The sequence below is a fragment of the Sus scrofa genome, chromosome 15 (genome assembly GCF_054392235.1).
Source record: "Sus scrofa isolate SSC_HxYL_T2T_F1_AM1 chromosome 15, Sscrofa_HxYL_maternal_Yorkshire_Landrace_v2.0, whole genome shotgun sequence".
NCBI lineage: Eukaryota > Metazoa > Chordata > Mammalia > Artiodactyla > Suidae > Sus > Sus scrofa.
Window position 1 is genome coordinate 66,150,471 of NC_139397.1, and position 25,026 is coordinate 66,175,496.

General features: G+C 43.0%; 1 protein-coding gene across 1 annotated transcript; it reads right to left on the reverse strand.

Annotated features, from left to right (window-relative positions):
- Positions 1-215: 215 nt before the first annotated feature.
- Positions 216-9,531, reverse strand: LOC100739161 (M-phase phosphoprotein 6). The gene is made up of 2 exons (XM_084999101.1): positions 9,085-9,531; positions 216-293 (listed from the first exon to the last, which is right to left on the reverse strand). Exons 1-2 carry the CDS (start codon positions 9,529-9,531, stop codon positions 216-218), a joined length of 525 nt encoding a protein of 174 aa, XP_084855227.1.
- Positions 9,532-25,026: the final 15,495 nt, after the last annotated feature.

Below are 25,026 nucleotides of genomic sequence, written 5' to 3' on the forward strand. Positions count from 1 at the left end.
ACTTCAAGTATCTCAGCGGGAAATGGTGTATCATGTTAGTGTATTATCCTCAGGGTCCTAAGTCTACCGTAAGTTACCAGATGAGGAAGCAGTGATGCAGGGGCCACATAGCAGGTTGATGGAACTGAGAAAGGAGCAAGAAAAGGCAGAAGGAGACAGCAACAAACACACCCCATACAGGTCACATCAGTGGATGTTGGAGACAGAAAGTTGCCTCAGGAGGCAGGGTGTTTGGCAACCACAGCCAGGATTATCTCCATCCGAATGGGAGGCATGTAGGGAACGGAGAAGCACTGAGGACAGGAGTATTTTACAATTTTACCCCAATGCTTTTGACCATGAACTTTCAACCACGTGTGGATAACAACAACAACAAAAATAGTTGTTGATTTAACCTTAGGCAAGATCAGACTTTGGAAAGACTATGGACCCAGGAGAATTAAGTTCTAATCCAGGTCTCTCTCTCTCTCTCTCTCTCTTTTTTTTTTTTTTTTTCCTTTTTTTGGCAGTGCCCATGGCATATAGAAATTCCCAAGCCAGGGATCGAACCCTTGCCACAGCAGTGACCCAAGTCTCTTCAGTGACAATGCCAAATCCTTAACCCACTACACTACAAGGTAACTCCTCTCTTTAACTAATAACATAACTCTGGGCAAGTCACCTTATTTCTGTAAGCCTGATTTGCTTCATCCTACAATAGGGGTCACCTCTAAACTTCTCTGATTCCACAACTGTTCTCACCCTTTATTGTAGGTCATTCCAGTACAGTATAATCTAGGCGAAGGAACCAAATTTGCAAAGCAAAATCCTGAATAAGTAAATAAATAACCCAACTATTGCTGTTTCCATGAAAAAGTCTGAGGAGAATGTTTCACAAACCAATTGGAGGCCCAAGGTTTGGGGGTATCAGTTGCATGGAAAGGTGAAGACTAGAAAGGGAATATTGTCTTAAACTATAAAATCTTCAATACATGAATAAGGTGAAAACAGATTTATTTGCCAAATCTCGCAATCCTAGTATGTGGGGACACCCTTTAAAACTTTATAGAGGAAGTTGTTCACCCAAAGGGTAAATAAACTTACCAAATGCATTACACCAGCAGGTGGTACAGGGAAGAAATAACTGGATAAATGGCTTCTAACTTGGTTTGGGGAAGTTTTAGGAATGGCCAAGTCCTGACAGACTAGAACATTACAAAGGGGTGGAAACAGTTAAGGTTGACATCTGGGAAAATAATAAAGCTGTCCCTCTTCCCTAAGGGCATTCAAGTCATGTTAAAAAAAAAAAAAAAAAAAAAAAAAAAACAGTTCTGTGTTCAGCTGAGAGTGTGACCAGTCTTTGTTTTAGTAAAATGAAAGTAGCATAATAAGGAAAAAAAAGAAGCTGCTCTGGATGAAAGACCACTAAAGATTGTGTAGAGTCGTGATACAGCAATGATGGTAGAGGGCCTGTGGTCCAGCCCTGTCACCATGTGCCTTGCTTATGTCTTCAAGTGAGGATTGTCTACATTTTATGGTTTCTCTTCCTGAATCAGGGGCATCATCCACTCTTTGATGGCACCACAGTCAACATTCCACACAACCACTTGTGCATTGTATTTTAACCCCATCCCGCATTACTGGAAAACAAGAGCTTAACCCTCATTTTCTGAGACATGTGTTACAGTCACATTTCAGGTCTCTGTACAAGTAGATGTTCTGAGGTTGCAAACATGTTAATGGGTGTTTTGCTAGGTAAGGATTTTCAAAATGGGCCCTGAGTGCATTTACTTTTCTCCTTGCATTTTAATCAGCCTGTCATTCCATTATCTGCATTCTGTGTTGGCTGTTGGGGATCATTAGGCAAAACCTAGCTATCGCTGCATATTACTCAGTACGTTTGCTCTAATAAGCTTTCGTAAATAAAACCCAAAGAGATGAAAAAGGCCAGTGGCTGATTACATGCAACCAATTTGGTCTCATTAGGTTCTTATAAGGAGAAAAAGTAAATATAATCTTTATAAATCATACAGCTATAACAGAGATGCCTGGCAAAATTCATTAGTTAAGATAATAAGAGTGAAGACCATTTAAACGTGTATAACAGTTTAGTTTATGAAGCTGTTAAGTACTATTTCATCCATTATAAACTTTTACAAAACTCAAAGATGTAATCAGGTGGAGGAAATCATGTATTCTTCCATGATTCCCTAAGGTTTGGGCTTAATAAATTGCTATTAAAACAATGATAAAAACTAATGCTTTTCTTGAACCTTTCATTCAAATGAGTGACTCATAAAATATGAATTTATTTTCCCTTGATGTCTAAGGCCTAGATACAGTTAATTCAACCTATTTTACAGAGGGTACCATTAAGGCTCAAACCTAATTAAATGATAAACTAAAAACAAAATAAAACAAAACAAACAAAAAACACACACCCACAGAATTGAAAGCAAACAGAGAATACACCCTAAGGTTATTGCTTCTCAAGCCAAACTAAAGTTAGAATTTTCATTTAAAAAAAAAAAAAAAGACTGGTGCCTCTTTTATTACTTTGCTCTAAGCATAGCTTGATTTGATTCTTGGGTAGCAAGTAAGGCAAATGTTGATGGCTAGACTTGAATATTACTTCCCAACTGAAGAATCTGTTCAGGATAAAAAATAAAACAACTATGTAAGGAGAGTAGAACTTGGAGGAAGACAGCCTGGTTTTAGGAACTCTTAACTCTGTGAACTTGACCAAGGGACTGAATGGACCCAGTATTCGCTCAGATGAAGTCGTGGTAACAGTGCTGAGTGGAGGGAAGGAGATGATGAATATCAGAGAGGGGAAAATCTTTGCAAATTTCTAGTGCTACCTAAATGCTATCCATTTCCCCAGTCTCTTTCCTGGAGAAACAAGAGGTTCGTTGCAGTCACCCCCCCACCCCACCCCCTTATCCGCAGGAGATTGATTCCAGGAGCTCCCAGGGATACCAAAATCCTTGGATGCTCAAGTCCCTTATATAAAACAGTGGATATGACAGAGCCTCCATATCCATGTATGCAAAATCCGCAGAAACCAAGGGTGGAGTGTATGAGCTATGAAGTCATGAGAATTCGTCCCCATCTCCAAAAAGCCCTATTGCATTTTTTTGCAAATAACTTTCTGTTTGCCTTTAAGACTTTGCCTGAGGAATCAGTAGACTGTTCCATCTCAGCACTGGGGAAACTGAGGCAGCCATCTCTGCTTCACCACCTCTCATTAGAGGACAGAATGTCATTCCTATACTTGGCCCAAACCTGTCAGTCCAGGAGGAGACAGGTTTTGTTTGTTTGTTTGATTGTTTGTTTTTTAAATGTACAAAATATTTTTTTTTTTTTTTTGTCTTTTCTAGGGCCACACCCGAGGCATGTGGAGGTTCCCAGGCTAGGGGTCTAATCGGAGCTGTAGCCGCTGGCCTACACCACAGCCACAGCAACACCAGATCATTAACCCACTGAGCAAGGTCAGGAATCAAACCCGCAATCTCATGGTTCCTAGTCGGATTCGTTAACCACTGAGCCATGATGGGACCTCTGATACAGGTTTTTGAGACTGCCAAAGAGAATGGCATTGTGCATTTCATTCAAGTTGCCCTCTCCCCTGTCCCATCACTGCCAACCCCCTCCTTTCAGCCCTGACTTCCATACTAATGGGTGCCTTCAGGGTACAAGGAATGAACTCTACAGAAGCCCTCCTTCCAAAAGCACTCCCATCACAGTGTGAATATTAGTAGCAATAAGGAAGAGAAGAATTGGAAGGAGGGGGTTGGGGGCTGAGAAGGTAGAATGGAGAGTAGCAAGTACTATCTTGGGCAGTTAGGCTCTCAAATGAATTATCCCTGAGCTTGATTTGTGCACACATAACAAAGGAAGTAAAAGAACCACTGATTTTGAATAAATCATTAGAGATTAAACAACATATATGCATTCTTTGGGCTGCAAACAGCAGCAGTGCCTAGGTGGAGAGGGTTGTGATGTTGGGGCTGCGGGGGGGGAGCCAACAGGAAGAGGAAGTTTATTTTATTCTTTTTTCTTTCTTTCTTTCCCCCTCCATCTTCAATAGAAAGGATGTAGCCACAGTGAAGTGCCTCTTACAATAGATACAACAGCGCCACCTAGAGACCAAGAGGCAACTGTCCCTCCTGCCAGAGAGCCGCCGGAACTGAAACTGATTATCCCCGTCCCGTGGCACTGCTTTAATGGAGCTTCCTCCGGCTGAGCTTGATGGCTGCTTCACCGTCAGGCAGTCCGCAGACAAATCTTGAACTGACTGCTTGCAAGGCCAAGGATACAAGGGTTGTCTTTGCTGACAATAGCAGCACGCCGCAGCTTCTCCAGAGTGTAGTCCCAAAACATTAAAGCGGAAAAGACCTTATGGATTACACCCCCCCAAGACTCCCCTTCCCCCATCAAAATGCTAATTTCCTGGAGTTTCTCTTTCCTGTGTCCTATTCTTTGCGTGTTAAGATAATGAATGCAAATTTTATGCATTTTGCTCAGAGGCATCTAATTAGACAGATTAGCTCGTCGACTCAGTAACCTTCTATTTTATTCTTCTAAGAAGAAGGTGGTGCCAGTTAGGACTTAAACTCTGTGTGTTTGTGTATGAGCAGAGCTCCCAGGCCTGGGCCCCCACCCCCCACCCGGTGCAGAGTAGTAAACCCCTGCATTTTGTGCCTGTTCAACCACCATACATTTGCATTTGGGGGCATTCACATGCCTTCATCAAAAGTCCAACAAAATATATGGGCACCGGTACCCCCAAAGTGCACGTTTCTGTGAGCAAAAGGGAAATGAAAACTTAGCTTACAAAAGTCCAAGAAGTATGAACACTTGATGGGCATAACCTCTGAACAAAGGAAATGAAAGACTAAAACACACACGGGTGCCCTCCTTTGTTCCAAAAATGAATTCCAGTTCTTGTGGGCACACTGCCAGCCTGCCTTCCAGAGGAAAAGAAAACTCACTTATCAGGGAAAGATAAACCAGAGACAGGAGGCTAACAAGCTCTCAGATTGACAAAAGCATCAGAGGTTGCCATGGAGAGAGATCTCTTAAACCGTGAGGGTCATTATCCCCTGCCTCTCAAAATCCATCAGGTGTGCCAGCCTAGGCTCTCATTAGACAAACAAGATTCCTCAAAGGAACCTCTGGGATCACCTCTTGACACGTCTCTCCTTGAAGAAGCTGACAATTCCTAAAAGACATCCAGATGTGCGCATGAGTCACCCACTGTCTAAATCTCCCTGAAAGAGACCACCGTGCACAGTCAGTAAAACTTGGGGATCAGAGGGTACAAACTCCAATACCTGCCTGTGCCATTTGATGACGGCCAGTTAGTCAGGGATGGTGACAAGTTGAGCAACTCCACATGCCTGTCTACAAGGAACAGCCGTTCTCAATTCCAGCCACTTGTTGCCTTGAGGAAATGCCAGCACAGTATTGCTAGCCTGTTTGTAAGAGAAGCCCGAAATCCGGACGTGGATATGAAATCTCCTGATTTATAGATGCTGGCAGTAACTCAAAAATTTTAAACCCTGGTGCTGAACCAAACAAAACTTGGCCAAAGGCTTCATTTGACCTTGAAAATGCCAAAGCAACCCCTGCCTTGGGTCCTTCACAGCCTTTGAAAGTCTCTACTCCACCCACATCCAACTCTTAGGCCTCCTCTGTGGATACTAAGGGCAGAAACTTTCACACCTCTACACCTTTGTTGATCCTGTGTCACCTGTCTGAGCTGGTCTTTCCTCCAGTCTCTCCCTGCTTGTCAAAATCCAGTATCAAGGTCCAACTCAAATGTCAATTTGTTTGTGAAACCTGCCAGAATCACTGCAGTCAAAATTAATCATTCCAGTAACACTCGGTTTTTATCTCTGTTCTTACACTTAGCAGATCAGCCTCACAGGAGGGCTAAGCAGTGTTGGTGTGAGTCTCAGTTGTGAGTCCTTGAGACCTTGTATTGTGTCCAACAAACACATTCTCTATCTCCGCCCAGAACCCAGCACGGAACCTGTGTTGATGGTTGGCTCAAATTTACGTTGAGGAAGTTATGATGTGAGAAACAAGACTTGCAGTTCGTTGATTTAAAAAAAAAAAAAAAAAAAAAAAGCTAAAAAACTCAGGGCACTTCAAAGATAATTAATTCAATCCCTGCCTTGCATTAATCATGTCAGGTGATCAGATGACAAGGCCCAGGTACTTCTGAAATCAGGTCTACACAATGATGATTAAATCAACAGCCATCGGAAAAGGTGCATCTCTGCCTGACCCCAGGGATATGTGGTTTATTACCATGTGTATTATGACTTCCTAGTGGCAGGATTCTTTTTACCCCCCCCTCCATGTTTTCATCCTATATACCCATCACACTTTCTACCACAGCGAAGGGATTCAATAAAATGTTTGTGGAGTTTAATTATTATCATCGAAAAACTAACAAGCACCTGCTTCATGCAAAGAACACACTCTGTGTTGTGTGCCAGACCCTCCAACACCTACAGTCTGGTGGAAAGCAAAGCATATTTAAACGGAAAAAATTTAAAACTCCATCAGTATATGGTAAATGGTGGAAAGCACTTCTTGAGCTCCAGCTACGCGGCATGCCTCTTGCTAAATGCTGGGGATTCAAAGAAGACAAGAAGCAATGTCCACCCTCATAGAGACTGGCTATCACACCTGGGAGTTGGAAATGGAAAAATCATTGTGGGCTGAGCCATCAGGAAAAGTGCAGTTTGAAATCACAGGAAGCAGGGAGCTAGTAAATTCGGCATGGAAATTGATACCCTATTGTTTTAACAGTAGGGATGTTAAGGAGGGGGAAATGTCAAATAAATTAAGATGTTGCTAAAGGGCAAATACTCTAAAATGATGCTATTCAACATCCCAGTGGCCTTTCTAGGATACGGTGATGAGAAAATCCCTAGTTCTCAACCTTGGGATCACATCTGGTTAAGACTAATATTGATGCTCCAAGGAGCTAGTGGGTGAGAGGTCATGAGGTCTGACAGGAAGGACAGCTCTGCCTGGCACCTGAAGTTGTCCCTGACTTTCCATCTTGAGACACGGATGCTGAAGGAAGGAAACCCTCTATTCTACCCTAGCATTGTCCTGCCTTTCATTATCCCCAAAACACTACTCTGCATCTGTCTTAGTCATTTCAGGCTGCTATAACAAAAATACCCTTACCTATGTGGCTGATAAACAACAGAAATTTCCAACAGTCTGGGGTCTGGGGAGTCCAAGGTCAAGGTGCTGGCAGATTTGGTGTCTGGTGAGGACATTCCTCCTCATTGACTACCATCTTCTCCGTGTGACCTCCTACAAATAGGGACAAGCTAGTTCTCAGGGCCTTTTTTTTTTTTTTTTTTTTTTAATGAAACCAGATGTTTATTTCAGAAGAATTTTTTTTTCTCTTTATAGAGCCACACATGTGGCACATGGAAGTCCCTGGGTCAGGGGTCCAATTAGAGCTATAGCTGCCATGTAAGCCACAGCCACAGCAACACCTGATCAGAGCCATATCTGTGACCTTGTGACCTGTGCTGCAATTTGTGGCAACACCAGATCCTTAGTCCACTGAGGCACTGAGCGAGGCCAGGGATCAAACTCACATCCTCGTGGAGACAATGTCATGTCCTTAACCTGCTGAGCCACAATGGGAACTCCAAGAACACTATTTTTTAAACATTATTTAAGGGCTTTTTAAAAAAAGGACCATAGGAGTCCCCGTAGTGGCGCAGTGGTTAACGAATCCAACTAGGAACCATGAGGTTGCAGGTTCGATCCCTGCCCTTGTTCAGTGGGTTAAGGATCCCGTGTTGCCATGAGCTGTGGTGTAGGTCGCAGACGCGGCTCGGATCCCGCATTGCTGTGGCTCTGGCGTAGGCCGGCGGCTGCAGCTCCGATTAGACCCCTAGCCTGGGAACCTCCATATGCCACGGGAGCGGCCCAAAAAATGGCAAAAAGACGAAAGAAAAAAAAAAGGACCATAATTCCACACACTGACAATGACTTGTTTGCACAGAAGTACTTGAAGTACTTTGGGCTGGAGAGGGATTTTTTTGCTGTTGTTATTGTTTTGTTTTGCTTTTTAGGACTGCACCAGACGCATATGGACGTTCCCAGGCTGGGGGTCAAACTGGAGCTGCAGCTGCTGGCCTACACCACAGCCACAGCAATGCAGAATCTAAGCCACTTCTGCAAACTGCACCATCCTTAACCCACTGAGCAGGGCCAGGGGTTGAACATATCCTCATGGATACTAGTTGGATTTGTTTCCACTGAGCCACGATGGGAACTCCCAGGGATGTTTTTTCTTGATGAATTTATATATAATGAATTCTCATGACATTTGATTCCAAAATATATGTACAAAATGGCTCGACGTGATTAACAAGTTAAAAGAGACTATAAACATAATTGCAATTTAAACACTGTTGTTAGTTTATATGAGTCAATTCAAGGTCAGTGAAGGGAGCATTATATTTTTTTTAAAAAATCAGAGATAAAAAAAGTCTTTAGGAAGCAACTATGTATTTATGTACCTTTAAAGATCAAGGGTTAAAAATCCATTCTTGATGAGTACCATTAAGCAAAAGATGAATAACATTCATCACACATCTGTTCCAAAAGCAGAATGTTGTCAAAATTATACATTTATTTACAAATAAACAGCATTAATAATTATAAAGAAACCTACAGAATGAGTTCCAAAACGTGCTCTCACAAGTCATCCTGAGCCATAACTTAAGGCATCCATTTAATCTTGGGGCTTTAACACCGTCTTCGCTTTTTTTTTTTTTTTTTTTTTGTCTTTTGTTGTTGTTGTTGCTATTTCTTGGGCCGCTCCTGTGGCATATGGAGGTTCCCAGGCTAGGGGTTGAATCGGAGCTGTAGCCACCGGCCTACGCCAGAGCCACAGCAACGCGGGATCCCAGCCGCGTCTGCAACCTACACCACAGCTCACGGCAATGCCCGATCGTTAACCCACTGAGCAAGGGCAGGGACCGAACCCGCAACCTCATGGTTCCTAGTCGGATTCGTTAACCACTGCGCCACGACGGGAACTCCCGTCTTTGCTTTCACTGGTCTTACGTCTCCATTTTCATCTTCTTCATAGTCGGCACGATCTCTTTTTCTGGCAAAGTTTCTCCCAATTGTCCCCACCAAGGTCTCATAGAGTCTGGCCATTTCTTTATCTGACACATCGAGCTCCATCTTTTCATTTTCAACTTCTTTTGCTTTGTTTTCAGCATTCATCTGAAGCATTAAATTTTCAACTTCAGGGTTAAATCCTTGGAATGACATTCTTCCGTAGAGATCTTCACATATCAAGAAACTCTGCTCTTCTATTATGAAACTCTCTTTCTCTTTTAGCTCTGGCAAATCCAAGTACCAGTGCTCTTCGTTAATGATTTTCTTTTCTTCTGTTTCTAGTTGTTTCTTGGTTTCTGAATCCAGTCGCCTGTGCATGAACTTCATGCGAAGCAGCTTTTTGGACAACTTGGTCTTGCCGTTGGCTGCCATGCTGAGTCCTGTCGGGTGCTGGCGCGCTCCGTGGCTCCAGCCCTTGGTGAGCTGCAAGCTGGGTGTGTGTACATAAGTAAGGACTCATGGGGCCTCTTCTTGTAAGGGCGCTTATCCCAATCCAATCATGCAATCAAGAGGGCTCCGCCCACATGATCTAATCACCTCCCAACGGCCCTGCCTCCTAATACCTTGGAGGTTACTGATGGGTTTTTTTTTTTTTTATTTAATAGAGATAAAATTTATTTGTTAAATTTTTTTTATAATTAAATGAAGCAAATTTTCAGCATTATTGAGATATAATTGACAAAAATTGTATGTAACTGAGATGTACAACTTGATATTTTGATACACATTTCCATTGTGAAACAACACAATCAAGCTAATTAACATCTGCATCACCTCAGAATTAACATGTGTGTGTGGTGTGACCACTTAAGGTCTACCTTCTAAGCAGAAGAAAGTATACAGTAGAGATTAACTGTACATCAGATCTCCAAAACTTAATCATCTGCGCAACTGAAATTTTGTACCCTGTGACTGGCCTCTGACTACAATTTTAGTCTATTTCGATAAGTATTTTAGATTTTTTATTATAGTTTATTTATGACATTGTGTCAATTTCTGCTGTAAGCAAAGTGGCTCACATATATATACGTGAATATATATATATATATATATTCTTTTTCTTGTATTATCTTCTATCATGTTCTATCACAAGAGATTGGATATAGTTCCCTGTGCTATACAGCAGGACCTTACTGCTCATCCATTCTAAATGTAGTAGTTTGGAGTTCCTGTCGTGGCTCCGTGGTAACAAACCCAACTAGTATCCGTGAGGACGAGGGTTTGATCCCTGGCCTCACTCAGAGGGTTGAGGATCCAGTGTTGTCATGAACTGTGGTGTAGGCTCAGATGTGGCTCAGATCCCGCATTGCTGTGACTGTGGTGTAGGCCAGCAGCTACAGCTCTGATTCAACCCCTAGCCTGGGAACTTCCATATGCCACAGGTGTGGCCCTAAAAAGACAATAAATAAATAAATAAATAAATGTAATAGTTTGCATCTACTAACCCCAACATAAGAATGGGCACACTGGGGGTGGCAGGAGACACACACAAACATTCCAACCATAGAAGTATAGAGATTGCCATCCCTCAGTGGATCACCCCTGACTATCCAAAAACCTTCCAGTCCCTGGGTACAGCTTCCCTACTGTGGGATAGGAAGAGGATAACCATGACAATGGTCCACTCTGATTCCCAACTTGAATTAGGTCAATTGGTCAGAGAAAGCAGTGACAAAAGGAGGAAGAACAGTTGTGATTTCTGTGTAAGCCTTTCTCTTCCAAGAGGGTGAGTGGATGTCATGACACATAGCTGTGCTTCCTTTTCTTTTCTTTTTTTTTTTTTTTTTTTGGCTTTTTAGAGCCACACATGCAACATATGGAAGTTCCCAGGCTAGGTGTCCAATCAGAGCTGTAGCCACCGGCCTTTGCCACAGCCAGAGCAATGCTGGATCCAAGCTGCATCTGTGACCTACACCAGATCCTTAACCCACTGAGCGAGGCCAGGGATTGAACTTGAGTCCTCATGGATGCTAGTCGGGTTCCTTAACCACTAAGCCACGATGGGACCTCCAAGCTGATTCCTTATTCCACCAAGGAAAACAATCCCTGATAACTGAGAGCCTAAGCTTATAACCACCCTATAAAACAGAGAAAATCCAGTTGAAGAAATAAGAAAGAAAGAGAAAAGGGAAAAAAAGAGAGGGATGTGGGAGTTCCCATTGTGGTTCAGTGGAAACGAATCCAACTAGTATCCATGAGGATGCAGGTTTGATCCCTGGCCCCCGCTCAGTGTGTTAAGGATCTGGCATTGCCACTAGCTGTGGTGAAGGTCACAGACTAAGCTCGGATCCCATGCTGCCATGGCTGTGGTGTAGGCCAGCAGCTGTAGCTCTGATTCAACCCCTAGCCTGGGAACTTCCATATGCCAAGGGTGTGGCCCTAAAAAGAAAAAAAAAAAAAAAAAGACAGAGGGAGGTAAGAGGAGATCAGTATAGTAGGTAAAAATTAAAATATGAAGGATTATTTATTGAGAGGGTTGAGGTGGACCTGGAGCTTAAGACCAAAAGTTTTTGGAAATAGGGGCAAATGAGGAAAAGGAAAAAAAAAAAAGAATTAAATAGACTCAAATCCCTGCTTCACAAGCCCATGCTCTGCCACTAATTTATTCTAAAAAAAAAAAAAAAAAAAAAAAAAAGAGGCAGAAGGAGATCACAAGATGGGAGAAAAATAATCAGCACAGAAGTAGAGGTGTCAACCTGAACAGATTTCAAACTGAAACAAAGAATTTATATGATTAGCTGCAATTACATGGACATGTATAAACATCTCGGGGCAAATGTTACCCAGCAAAACTTCAGTGCTTCATGGTGCCTTATGTGTAGTTTAGTCTTTTGATATTTATTTTACATTCTGCCAGCAAAATTTTTGTCCTATCTGATGTGTTTTGCCAAGTCCTCTATTTGGGATGCTTCCTGATTTAAATATTTTTAGCTGCAGTGGTTTTTTAATCACGAGGGTATTGTTTCGAAAGCAATTATTTTATGTGCAACCAAAAGCAAAATTGAAACCCAATCCAGATTCATCTGAGATCATCCTATAAGCGAGGAGCACCACGGAAAAAGGCAGAAAGCTGCCCTTGAGGACTGGAATATGAAGGCATATCAGATTTCTCTTATGAAACATGGTTAATGGGTGACCTTTGCTGATATCACCCGAGGTTGTTGATTGAAAACAGCAAATTGCAGCTTCATCTGGGTTCATCAGAAAACGAGGCCCGTTTACTCCTCCCACCTTGAAATCGAGCCTCTTTGCAATCAGCCAGGCTTCTGAGTGGCCTATAGTTTTGATCAGAGGAGCATGAATGACTTTCTAGAAAGAAATGTAACATCATGCCATCTGATGATTTTGCTGAGGAAGCAGTACCATTCCTGGTTCCGTGTTTTAAGGCTTGGTAGCACCTGGAAGGGGGAGGAATGGAAATTTCCAGATTGATCGAGTCATGAGCCATCTCTGGGTGGGCATCTTCCTCCAGAGCCCACTCTTCAGGAACAGAGCAAATTCATCTGTTCCCTGAGGTCTCTGTTGCTGGTTTCCAGTTGCCACTTACCCCTGCAGTCCTTTGCTACCAAAAAGTGATAGGGAAAGACGGGATCACATTCTTTGTAGCAAAGCAGACACACAACCATTTTTACAGCAAACAAATTATGGGCCCCAAAGAACTATTCCCATTGTTCACGGAAGTGCTCATTCCACGCAATCACCATGTAGTCTGTTGGAAAGGGTCAGGGGCTGCATCAGGCTGCAATGAGGCACATCCCCTTTCCTTCCCAGAGTATTCCTCAGCCTGGCTCTGTGACAGCTGCGAGACTGTGGTTTAGGAAGCCGCTACAGATCCAGCTTTCTTTCTATTAAGTTCATAGCCAACCAAGCTACAGTTCTCAGGGCAGATCTTAAAACCACACGCAGGGAAGGAGACAGAGGGGCAGTCTAGAAAAGGTTTCCCAGAGGAATCTCCTGCTGCAAAATGAAGGCAGGAGCTGCTGCCTGTCGGGTGGGAGGGAGGGTCCAAGCAGGGACACTGGTGGCCTCAGGGAAAGTATACTACACCAGAAAAGGGATGGAGCAGGGAAGGGTGAAGTCTAGCCCAGAAGGTCCCCTTCCAGCACTGATTTATTCTTTCTGCCTTATGGTCTACCTCAGACACTGATGTGGGCTTTACCCCCTCCTTTACATCACTCTCTGCTGCTCCCAAACTCTCCACTCTCCCACTGCCTTCAGATCCAAGTGCAAATCTCTAAATGCAGATCTCAGGAACTGACAAGATAGCACCAGCAAGCCTTTCCCACCCTTCTCAATTTGATGTTCCCACTCTGTGCCAGCCAGGTTTGGGCTTCCCCTGCAGACCCTATGTTCTGCCTAGCTCCACTGGCTCTCATCCTTGGAGCTCCAGTTCCCAAGGAGGCTGGTCGGGCTCAGCCAATAGGGAAAGAGGGGTGGGGCCAGGCAGGAGGTACAGGGGAGGGAACAGAGAGGAAATAACTCTTTGTCCTGGCTCCTTGCCTATCAAGCTCCTTTAACCTTGGCGCCCTGTGGCACCCTGGGTTAAGATTCTGACTGCAGCAGCTTACCTCAGTGCAGAGGTGCGGGTTCCATCCCTGGCCGGGTGCAGTGGGTTAAGGGATACTGTGTTGCCACAGCTGCAGCTCGGATTCAATCCCTGGCCAGGGAACTACTATATGCCACAGGTGCAGTCATAAAATTAAATTTTAAAAAATTTAAGAAGCAGCTAGTTCTCACTTTCTGAGAACTAGCCATCAGGCTCTTGAGAGGTAGATTGGTAGATTTCCGTTAAAAAACCACCACAACCCTGGGGACATCACAAATTCACTGAATAATCCATCTGACCCTCATTTGCTCTTCTCGTCTACACCTTCCATCCATTTAGTCACCCTTCTGTGTTGAAATGCTGGTGGACTGAGAAAAATATCATGAGAGGAGAGCAAATAAAGAGCCTTCTGTCCTTGATGGGCTTCTTCTTTATAATCTCACCTTTTTATTACCTTTATTAAGCTTGGCATGCACAGAGGGCCTAAAAAGAGGAAGAAAGAAACAATTTGAGTGTGGGTTTGGCAGCATTCTCCTTCCCTTGAGGGGGAGATTATACACATAGTTTATTACCTTCTCATGCTCCTGAACACTGCTTAAAGCCATGTAATATCTTTCCGTGGGTAAATGAGTAGCAGCTCTCTCTAGTTTGTCAATCAATTCCATTTCCTCCTTGAATCAAGGAAGTTAACACTTTACCCCTCTGACAGTTGAGCCAAGTGAGTTTCTTCTTGCTCCCTGCCAAGGATGTCAGGTAGGAGAGCAAAGAGGCTTCATCATTGTGGCCCTGCTGGTAGCTGTGTGGGTCACTGGAATGAGGAAGGTCAGTACACACTCCCGCAGCAGCACTAGCTAAAATTTGGCTGCTAGCATAGAAAAGTCATCATTCCTACAGCTTGACCAATGCAAAAATGGGGACTCTCATTGGGATAATCAAGACAGACTCCAGACTGCAATCAGCTGAAGAAAAAGAGGATAGTGGGGAGTTTCCATTGCGGTGCAGCAAAAATGAATCCGACTAGTATCCATGAGAATGCAGGTCCGATCCCTGGCCTTGCTCAGTGGGTTAAGGAGGTGGTGTTGCTGCAATCTGCGGTGTAGGTCACAGATGTAGCTTGGATCTCACATTGCTGTGGTGCAAGCCTGCAGCTGCAGTTCCCATTCAACCTCTAGCCTGGGAACTTCCATATGCTGTGGGTTCAGCCCTTAAAAGCAAAGAAAAATAAAAATCTTTTAAAATAGTTTTTGGATGAAAAGATTAACGTTTCTCTCAGAGTTTCTCTCAGAGTCCAAGTACATCCCTTACTACCTCCTGAAGAATCTCCTGGAAATTTTAAGCACTCATAACAAAAATGACCATATCTGCAATGAAAGCTCCCAGGAGTGTAGGCAGTACACCACCCAAGTCCTTGAACAGGCTTTAGTTAATGAGTGGCTGTGTCCTTAAATCTCGCTGACCTCCCTGTGCAACTGACCTTCCACAAATAAATGCCCCATGGTTTTCCTTCACAGATCATCCTTCAATCAATGAGCAGCTGGGTTGTCCATCTGCTTAATTCAGATGTTTCACTTCTGAGACTGACGTAATATCTGTTTTTTCTGGAAGTGCATACATGGTGGGATGCATAGGATTTATGCACTTAGGAAACATATTAAAGAAGTTTCATTAACCCTCTTCTATGCCAATAAGCGTGTAATCCAAAGGTATGTTATAGCCTTCAATGTCTTACATAACCTAACCATTAACAGATTTCTATAGTCTGGCCCAGCATGGTGCTATAAATACCTACCCCTCCCCAGCCTCACCAACTGGGTTCTAAACAAGGGAAAACTCCCACCCCAGCCCAAACATACTCATGGTCCAGCACAGACTCCAAACTGCTCCTACCCAACATTCCTTCCACAGGCAACCCTCAACTGATGCATCATCCCAGCCTGAGGACCAGTTCGAGAGCATCCATCCAGAAACTGTTGAGGGAGCCAGATAGTCATGTCTTATGATAAATTACTAGATATGAAAAAGCACACACAATGTCACAAAAATTGGTTAATGGCAGTGTGCTAAGATGACATTGCCTGCATTGCTGGACTTCATAAATGACCCCCACACCTTGATGCTAGACAAGCCTTTGATTTTTCAATCATTCTTCTCCTGGAGCTGCCCCTCTCATCTGTGATAGGGAAACTCCTAAAATGACCAATTCCAGGGAAAACAGTGGCCCTATGGTTTGATTCCCCATATCCCCTCCTCTAACTTAGAAGCGAGATCTTTATCCCCAACTTATTAGAAAAAAAGTTATCCAAATCTCTTGCTAATATGATCTACCACGCCAAGGTCTTGAAGCCATAAAGACACACCTGTTTCGCAGACATACCTTTCTACTTCCAAAAGAGAAAGGGTACCAGGAGAATTAGAAAGCACTAATTCTCTGCATTAAAAAAGCTTCATTAAAGGCCAGATATATCCACTCCACAGCCCATCAGTGATAACGTTACCCCTTGGGCTTGACCTAGTTACTGGAACTATGAAATCTTATCCCAGCATCTGCCAAAGCCAGTCAAAATCCTTTTCTCTCACTATTTAACTGTTATTTTCTCTTTTCTCACACGCACACATATATGTGGGCAGTTCTTCTGGTGTGGGCTCAGCTGCTCTCGGCTGGGGTCACTCATGTGTCTAAAGTCAAAGACTCAGGGAGCTACTGTTGTGGCTCAGCAGGTTAAGGACCCAACATTGTCTTTGTGAGGATGAAGTTTCGATCCCTGGCCTGGATCAGTGGGATTGGATCTGGCATTGCCACAAGCTGTGGTGTATGTCACAGATGCAGCTCCAATTCTACCCCTGGCCCAGGAACTTCCATATGCCACAGGTGTGGCCACAAAAAGAAAAAATAATAATAATAAAGTCAAAGATTTGGCTTCTGAGTGTTGGCTCAATGATAGCTAGGGCAGGAAGGGCAACTGGGCAGCAGACCTCACTACATATGCTGCAAGCCAGCCAGGTCTTGGTCAAATGAGGGTTCAAGTCTCAAGAGAAGAAAGGTTCCATTGCACAAGAGCTTTTCAAGTCTGTAAGTGTTTCGTATCTGTTCGTGTTCATTGGCCAAAGCAAGGCACAAATCTAGCCCACTTTTTGAAAGAAGCTACAAAGTCATGTTACCAGGGCATGGACACAAAGAAGGAAGGAAACTGCAGCCCTTTTCTTTGCAATTTTCCACCAAGACAATGCATGGAAGTGTTTGTGAGAAGTGTAAGTGCTGACATAGGGAGCAGATGGGGGATTTAGTAATCACTAAATCATCTAGTCACCTCTGACCTCCTCAAGAGACCACTGGTTGAGGGCATCTGAAGCATTCATTCATTTGTTCAACAAATATTTGATAAGCGCTATTATGTACCAAGCACCCTTCTGAGCAATGGGATAGAAACAGACAATGTCTCTGGTTACAGTCTAGCGGGGGGACAGAGAGACAGACAATAAACAAATGTCTAATAGATCTGACTGTAAGAGCTATAAAGAGAAGAATAATAATTAAAGGTGTGGGAAGTAACAAGCATGGGTGTTATTATATTCTGCGCAATTATGGATGGCCTTACTGATAATATCGTGAAGGAATACTTGAAGAAAGTAAGGGAGCAATCCATATGGATGGTTGGATATGAGCATTCCAGGCAGAGGAAAGAGTAAACATGAAGCCTTTAGGCAGGATTATCTCTGCCTCTTTAAGCCACAGCAAAGAGACTCATGTGGCTAGTATGGAATGAGTGAGGGCAAGGAATGTGGCTGATGGGGAGCAGGTGAGGGAAGAGAACTTGTGAGACTTTTTTTATGGCCAAATTGCACTGGGAAGTTTAGCTGCTGAGTAAGAACAGCATCCTTGGCCAGTTTAGAACAGAGATATGAATAACCTGACCCAAGTTTTTGAAGGATCACTCTGTTTGCTTTGTGCAAAAGGAACCATAGGAAGCAAGAGCACAAACAAGAAACCAGCTCCAGAGTTGTTCTAATCACTCTGGGTTTCCAGGTTTCACAGGTCACAGCTAATAAATATATTTCTCAGAACTGTTGAGGATCCCCCACATTGGATTACAGTTGAATTTGGCAAGAGGATGGCCAGAGGGGAGAAATCCTTTCAGACTTTGCTCAGCAGGGAATACTGAGGTTCTTTAAGCCCATGTGTAGATCCTGGGGATGAGAAAAGGAAGGAGAAGCACCTCCACCTGGGAGTCTGGCTGTCCATCCACTTGAGAATCCATTTCTGTCTCCCTCCTTCACTGACAGAAGCATGGAAAAGGTGATAGTTGGTGAACTGATGCTGGTGAGAGGAAAAGGATACGGTTGGAAAGGGGTCACCACCATGCAAACAAATGCCAGTGCAAGGCAGATGGCCCAAGGTCATCGGCATCTATCACATGGCCAAGCCAGAGCCAGTCTTTGAAAGAACAGAGGCTCTGGGTGAAACAAGTAGAAATAAAATTCAGGAGGAGTGACCCCCTGGATCAGCGGAGGAGATTGTATCTGTGACCTGCTCTATCTTTGGGAGCTGGATTTCACCAAAAAACATGTGTAGGTATCAAGAAATGTCTAATTCTTACCTTTCCATCTCTGCCCACATTCCAGTCCTCTCTGAGCCCCTTCACCTACTGGTTCATGTCAAATGAAACTTAGTGGGAAAGAGAGAAATTTCCATTCTCTTGTCAACTGAGTCTAAGCCAATGGCTTTCTCTCTATTTTCCCAGACCTCTCACTCTCTCTGTCTCTACAAGTCCAGCTCTGCTTATTTCTCTCCCCTGTTTTCTCCAATTCCAACAAAGGAGACCCTGAAGCCAGTTGTACTTTTTAAATATGGAATAAACGTCACTTACAGGAGGAAGAGTGACAGCCTGCAAGCACCAAACCCCTCTTTTCCATCCCTACCCCATGCAAGACATGCCCGTCCTGGGGTGGGGGGTGGCATTTAAGTTTCAAAGAGCAGACCGAGTGTTTGCAGTTAGAGTATCATGGTAGAGGATACTGGCCTGGGAGTCAAGGAGTCTTATCTCTGGCCCTCCCTGAACCACTTAACAGTAGATGCTTGGACAAACGACTTCACCTCACTAAGCCTCAGTCTTGCCTTCTTAAAATCATAATAATATCCATCATCTCATGGGTTTTTGAGGACCCATCCAAAGAGAAATTTCACTTTGAGTGCTTTTGGCATAGTGGCTGACACATTGTAAGAAATGGGAGATATTATTATCATTCACATTATTTTATTAGGGAGGGAGGCTGGTATCCAGCTGCCTCTGCAGAGAAAGCCATAAATGAGTGATCGCACAGCCTGGGAATATGACGGGCAGGTGCATAGCAGTGTTCAGAGAGGCTTTGATAGCAGGGGGTGAGGCAGTGAAATTTATCTTTTCACTGTGAAGTTCATTTAAAGATAATATAAAAACATATTTGGTGATGGAAGTTAGTCAGCTACGATCAGAATAACTAGAATTTTTCTCTGGTTGCCCTGCCACATACCCAGAGTGGGTGGGGGTGGCATGGGGCAGAGGGAGGATCCAAAGCTCCTACTGCAGCACTGTGTGGGGACCAAGGCCTTCCCATCCCCTCCACCTCCATTCATCTCTGACTCTCTCCAGGTGGCAGAAACGCCACTACTCATTACAGCCAATATCTTAAGATCCTTTTAAGCAATGGCTCACAAAGTGATCCTCCAGGATTTACCTCTGATGGTCAAATTAGAGAGATAGAAGCTTAAATGAAAAGGCTGTAAGGCCCTAAGGGCAGAGAACTAGAGAAATAAAGAAGTCCTGACACTGAGCTGTGGGAAGTTTGCCTTCCTGAAGCCTCCTTTACATAATCCAGGCTGTTATCAGGTGATTAGGCCACCTGGCTCCCAAGCTCCACGCTGCCACCAAGACACTGGGTGGCTGTGAGCCTCCTGTTCAGTCATCTTCAAGAAGTTAAACATTTTCGGGGTCAATATTTCTCAAATTAAACATTGAACTTCCTTTTTTTTTTTTTTTTTTTTCTTTTTAGAGCCACACCTACAGCATATGGAAGTTCCCAGGCTAGGGGGTCAAAAGGGAACTACAGCTGCCAGCATACACCACAGCCACAGCAACTCGGGGATCCGAGCGGTGTCTGCGACCTACACCACTGCTCAGGACAACACCGGATCCTTAACCCACTGAGCAAGGCTAGGAATGGAACCCGCATCCTCACAGACAGTAAGTTGTGTTTTTAACCCGCTGACCTGGCATTGCCGCAAGCTGTGGTGTGGGTCGCAGATGCAGCTCTGATTCAACCTCTGGAACTTCCATATGCCAAAGGTGCAGCTGTAAAAAAAAAAAAGTGGGGAGAGGATTCAGTTTCTGAGAACTTTGGTAATTTCAGAAAAGATTATCTCTAGCAGAAAAAAAAAATGATACTGATATTTGGGTGTCTTCCCATCATCCACCTGAATTATATTGAATGTGTTTTCATCAATGATAGAATTCATACCAAAGCAAAGTTAATCTGCAGCTGAGCATGATCCAGGTGAATAACTGGAGCATGAACGACTGCAACAGCATAAACAAAGCCAGGACTAAAATATGTTCCTTCTATGAGTCTGTAATAGTTCTATTAATCACCATTATCATCATAGGTACCCTCCTTGGCATCATCAGAATCAATTCAGCAACTGTTTCTCTTGATGCAGTCTCCTTATTACAACATGGTATTAATTGTATCTGAATTGAGTTTCTGCTCCTACTGCTGAACAGCTGTGTGGGAGTAAATATCCCTCAGTGGAGCACCACTCAGGCTGCCAGGACACAAGGAATTGATCCAGACATGAGCGCCAGGATCAGGGGGCAGCTGCAGAATCGAATGCACCAGTGTCTGTGCAAAACTTAGCAGTCAGTGTCCAGTTTTAAGAATTCTGAGACTTGCTCTCCAACGCAATAAGCCCTGCAAGAGTTAACAGCCGGAGTTTTGCTTTCTGTTAGTGTGATATAGGTCAGAAACATTTCATCCTAGGGAACTTTTGTCTGGCTCATTCTTAAAAAAAAAAAAAAAAAAAAAAAAAAAATACAGCCACCATCAAGAGAATAACCACATGGATTCCCTAAACATCCGATTAAAAACTATAACTATCCCAAATTTCTATTGCAGTTATTGGGGAACAAAGTGTCTCAGCACTTTGATTTTTTTTTTTTCTTAAGTACATTTAAAAGCACTTTAGTCTGTGACTTCCACAAATTAGAGCCCCCACACTTTTTTCCCTAGATAGACCAAGGCAATTACATTTCAAAACAGCAGCTATTTCTGTCCTTCCCTTTAGCGTCTCCAACTGGCTGCTGAGACGCCAGAAGACCTGATGATCTATATCTCTTTTTGTGGCTCGATATCAGTTCTCTCGCCTCTGGGCATCACAAACAGGCATTTATTTTGCTTTATGATGTCTTAAGGATCTTGGAGTTAAGATTCAGGTCACTTAGCTTCTTCTTTTAAGTGCTTGTTTGTCCATGTGACTGTAGTAAGGTTACCTGCGTCACCATTCCCTCATCTATGGAAAATGGGAAGAATAGCTAGTCTTCCCACTACTCCCTAGCTGAGCGGTAGTGAGGTACAGAGGAGAGGGCTGAGAGCAACAAGCCCTAGGGACACAAGGGGGAGGAGTGCACACGAAGTACAGGCAGAAGATTCACACTGTCTCTTTCCCCAGTAGTATACCCCGTCCAAGAAACTTCCTAGCAAAAAGGACAAATATTGTACAATTCCACTGATGAGGTCCCTAAACAAGGCAGGTTTGTAGAGGCAGAAAGAGTAGTGGTTACCGAGGCTGGTGGCGGGAGGGAGTGGGGGCTATTGTTTAATGGGCAGAGTTTCTGTTTGGGATGATGGTGATGGTGCCACAACACTGTGAATGTACATAATGCAACTCAATTATACACTTAAAACTGTTTAGAATAGTCAATTCCATTATGTATACTCTACTATAATAAAAAAAATGAAAGTTTTAAAAAAAGAAACCGTCCTAAGTAAGGCCCTAATGATGGGCTCATACATTTTTACATATGAATGCAGTTTGCTTCAATATTTACAATAACGAAAAGTTGCAACCAATCTAAATATTAACAATAATGAATAAGAAATAATGATACATAAACCATAGAGAAATAATGAATTAATGAATAAATAACTACATTAATAAATAAAATAATAAAGAATAGTAAGTGAATTATGGTACATCCATGTGACGAAATACTGTGAAGCCATTAGAGATCGAGCTTTTTAAAGACTCTGTTATGCCACTAGAAAAATATAGAGGTGTTGATAATGGCAAAAATTGGCATTTTTAAATATTTAAATTATTTTATATATGAATTCCCTCCTTGTAGATATAATACATATATTTTTAGTTAAATTTTTTATTGAAGCATATTTGATTTACAAATTGTGTTAGTTTCAGGTATACAGCAAAGTGATTCATATATATATATATATGTATATATATGCATTCCTTTTTTTAATTCTTTTCCATTGTAGGTTATTACAAGATATTGAACATAGTTCTCTATGCTATTCAGTAAATCCTAGTTGTCAATCTCTTTCATATATGGTAGTGTTTATCTGTTTAATTCCATACTCCTAATTTACTCCTCCTCCCTATAATACACATATTTTAATACGTGGAGTAGGGAGGGACTTTTCTTATTCTGAAGCAAGTGAAACATGGCCAAGCAAAATATCTCCATAGCCCTGGAGAATAACTAGAGCCAGCCATTGCCCTAACAGCCATCCCACCATCCAGCCTAGACTTCGAGCCACCATAACCATCTACACCAGGGAAGCTGTGGGCTGCTACCCTTAACTATGTCAGGACTGGGAGATCCTGGTGAGGCTGGCGAGTAAGAAGTGGAGTGTTTAAAAGTTTCGTCTCAAGATCCAGCATCAACTATTCCAAAGCCTGTTTATAACAGCCTTTTAATATTCCCTCATGCCAACAGTGTGGAAAATCAAGCTGTGATTAATTAAACATATGATTCCAAATGAGACAAACATCACTACTTGGCTGTGAGAAATGTTGCAGAATGGAACAGTCATTTTGAGAAACACATTTTTCAAAAAAATAATTGCATCCTGAGGACATGTGAGTCATTTCCCATACACTGTAAAATGGACTAGTTCCCCCAACCCATAATCCATGACATATGTACATACATTTGTACCTAAATTGCAAATTTAAGATAAATGGGTATAACTTATTCATCTTTGTCAAATATATATATTTTTGAAAGGGGAAAGGAAATGCAAATTCTATTAAAATTATTAAAATTGAATTTTAACCTTAATAAACATTTTGAGCTTTTTTTTTTTTTCTGTACAGAGATGTGTGCAGTTAAAAAAAAGTTTGGGTTTTTGCCCCTGCCTGTAAAAGAACTTGGACCCTGTCATTCATTACCTCCTGGGCTCTACTCAGCCTTTGCTGGGCTGTTGTGGTCTTGGTGTCTCTTTCCTGAGCCCAAAGATGGATGGTTCCATATGTGACTAGAGGCACTGTCTACCCAAAGCATATGTGTTTAATCAACTTCAATACCCCTACAGTCGGGAGGAAGTGAAATGCTAAGAACTGGGAATAATTATCATTTCCATTGCATTAGCAAGGTGTGCTGGTGTGTCGGGGGAGGGGCTCTCCATTACTCTGCCCATGCTGGCTGGCAGCTTCAGAAGAGCATGGGGGACAGTACAATTAAGAACTGAAGTGCACCCTCATTCCCCCCTGTACTTCCCCCACCCCCTTACCTTGGGGTCTACAGTGATTAATGAGGAAAGCGGCTTAACTGCCTCATGTTCTCATTTTCATCAATGCATCCTTAATACGACTCTTCATTAAGAGAAGGAAATCAAAATTGGTGGCCTTTACAAGCCAGTGAAATATCAGTGGGTTCATAGGCATTCCAAATATGGAAGCCCCAGATAGCATCGAGAACCCCAGCAGATGGGCCAGCAGCTGTGGAGCCAGGCTGGGATCCCCAGCTCTGCACGGCACCTTCAGGGGCAGAGAGAGGGCAGGGGGGAGGGAGGGTGAGGAGTGGAGAGGAGGAGAAGGTGAGAGGAGGGGGAGATGGGGGGTAGAGGGGGAGAGGAGGGGAGGGGGGAAGGATGGAGGGAGAGAGGAGACGAGAGGAGGAGTGGGGAGAGGTGGGGACAGCTCTCAGGGGCAGCTCCCACATAGTTCTCTCCAAGAGACACAATGGAGGGAGGCCTGAGAGCCTCAGGGAAGGCACAGAGGACTGAATTCTTTTCTGGGCGCTCCCCTCCCCTTGCAAAGCATGTGAGCTATCTGACGCTGAATGTTGATCTCCGCGTTTAAGTGGGAAGAACATCCTTGCCCTTCCAATTCATGGCACTGTTGTGAAGATAAAATAGATGATATTCGAAGTTTCCCCTGTGGCACAGCCAGATAGGCAGTGTCTCTGGAGGTCTGGGAAGAGGTTTCATCCCTGCTCAGCACAGCAGCTTAATGATCCCTTGCTACAGGTCATCACAACTGTGGCTCAGATCTGTTCCCTGGCCCTGGGAACTCCATATGCCTTGGCTGTCAAAAAATAAATAAATAAAAGTGATATTTGTGATGGCTCTTTGTAGGCATAAAGCACTAGGATAATAACTAAAAAATGATATTAGAAAGCACTAAGATAATAACTAAAAAATTATTTAAAGAAATTTTGAAGTTTTATACACAGCTGACTCTTGAACTGAGTGGGTCCACATTTTTACACAGATATTTTTCCATAGTAAATAATACACTACTATATGATTTGCACTGGGTTGAGTTTGCAGGTAAGGAAGGTCAACTATAAAGTTATACTTGGGGGTCAGGTTTCCTAACCCCAAGTTCTTCAAGAATCACTCAGATATATATAAAATCTCCATTCTTAGCAAGGTAGGGAAAAAATGCACCCTCTCTTACACTGTAGGAACAAAGACAAACAGGCTTCAATTTTGCAATTTACCAATATATATCAAAAGGCATTCAATATGCACATACCTTTTGAGTCAAAAATTCCACTACTCTGCTCTTATTTAATTTTCAGTCACACATGCCAGTGACATGTGGATTTGTAGTGTATGTCCAACTCAATATTTGTGAGAGTAATTCTAGTATAGAGAATATTGTTGATACCTGTCTTCCAGTAACTTCAAATAAAGATAAAACCAATTGCATAATTTTTTAATTACTTATGACTTTTCACTCACTTGCATATGCAAAATAATCAATAAAATGATCACATGTAAATGTGTGCATGTGTGTGCACAAGTATGTGTAAAAAGTTCAGAGA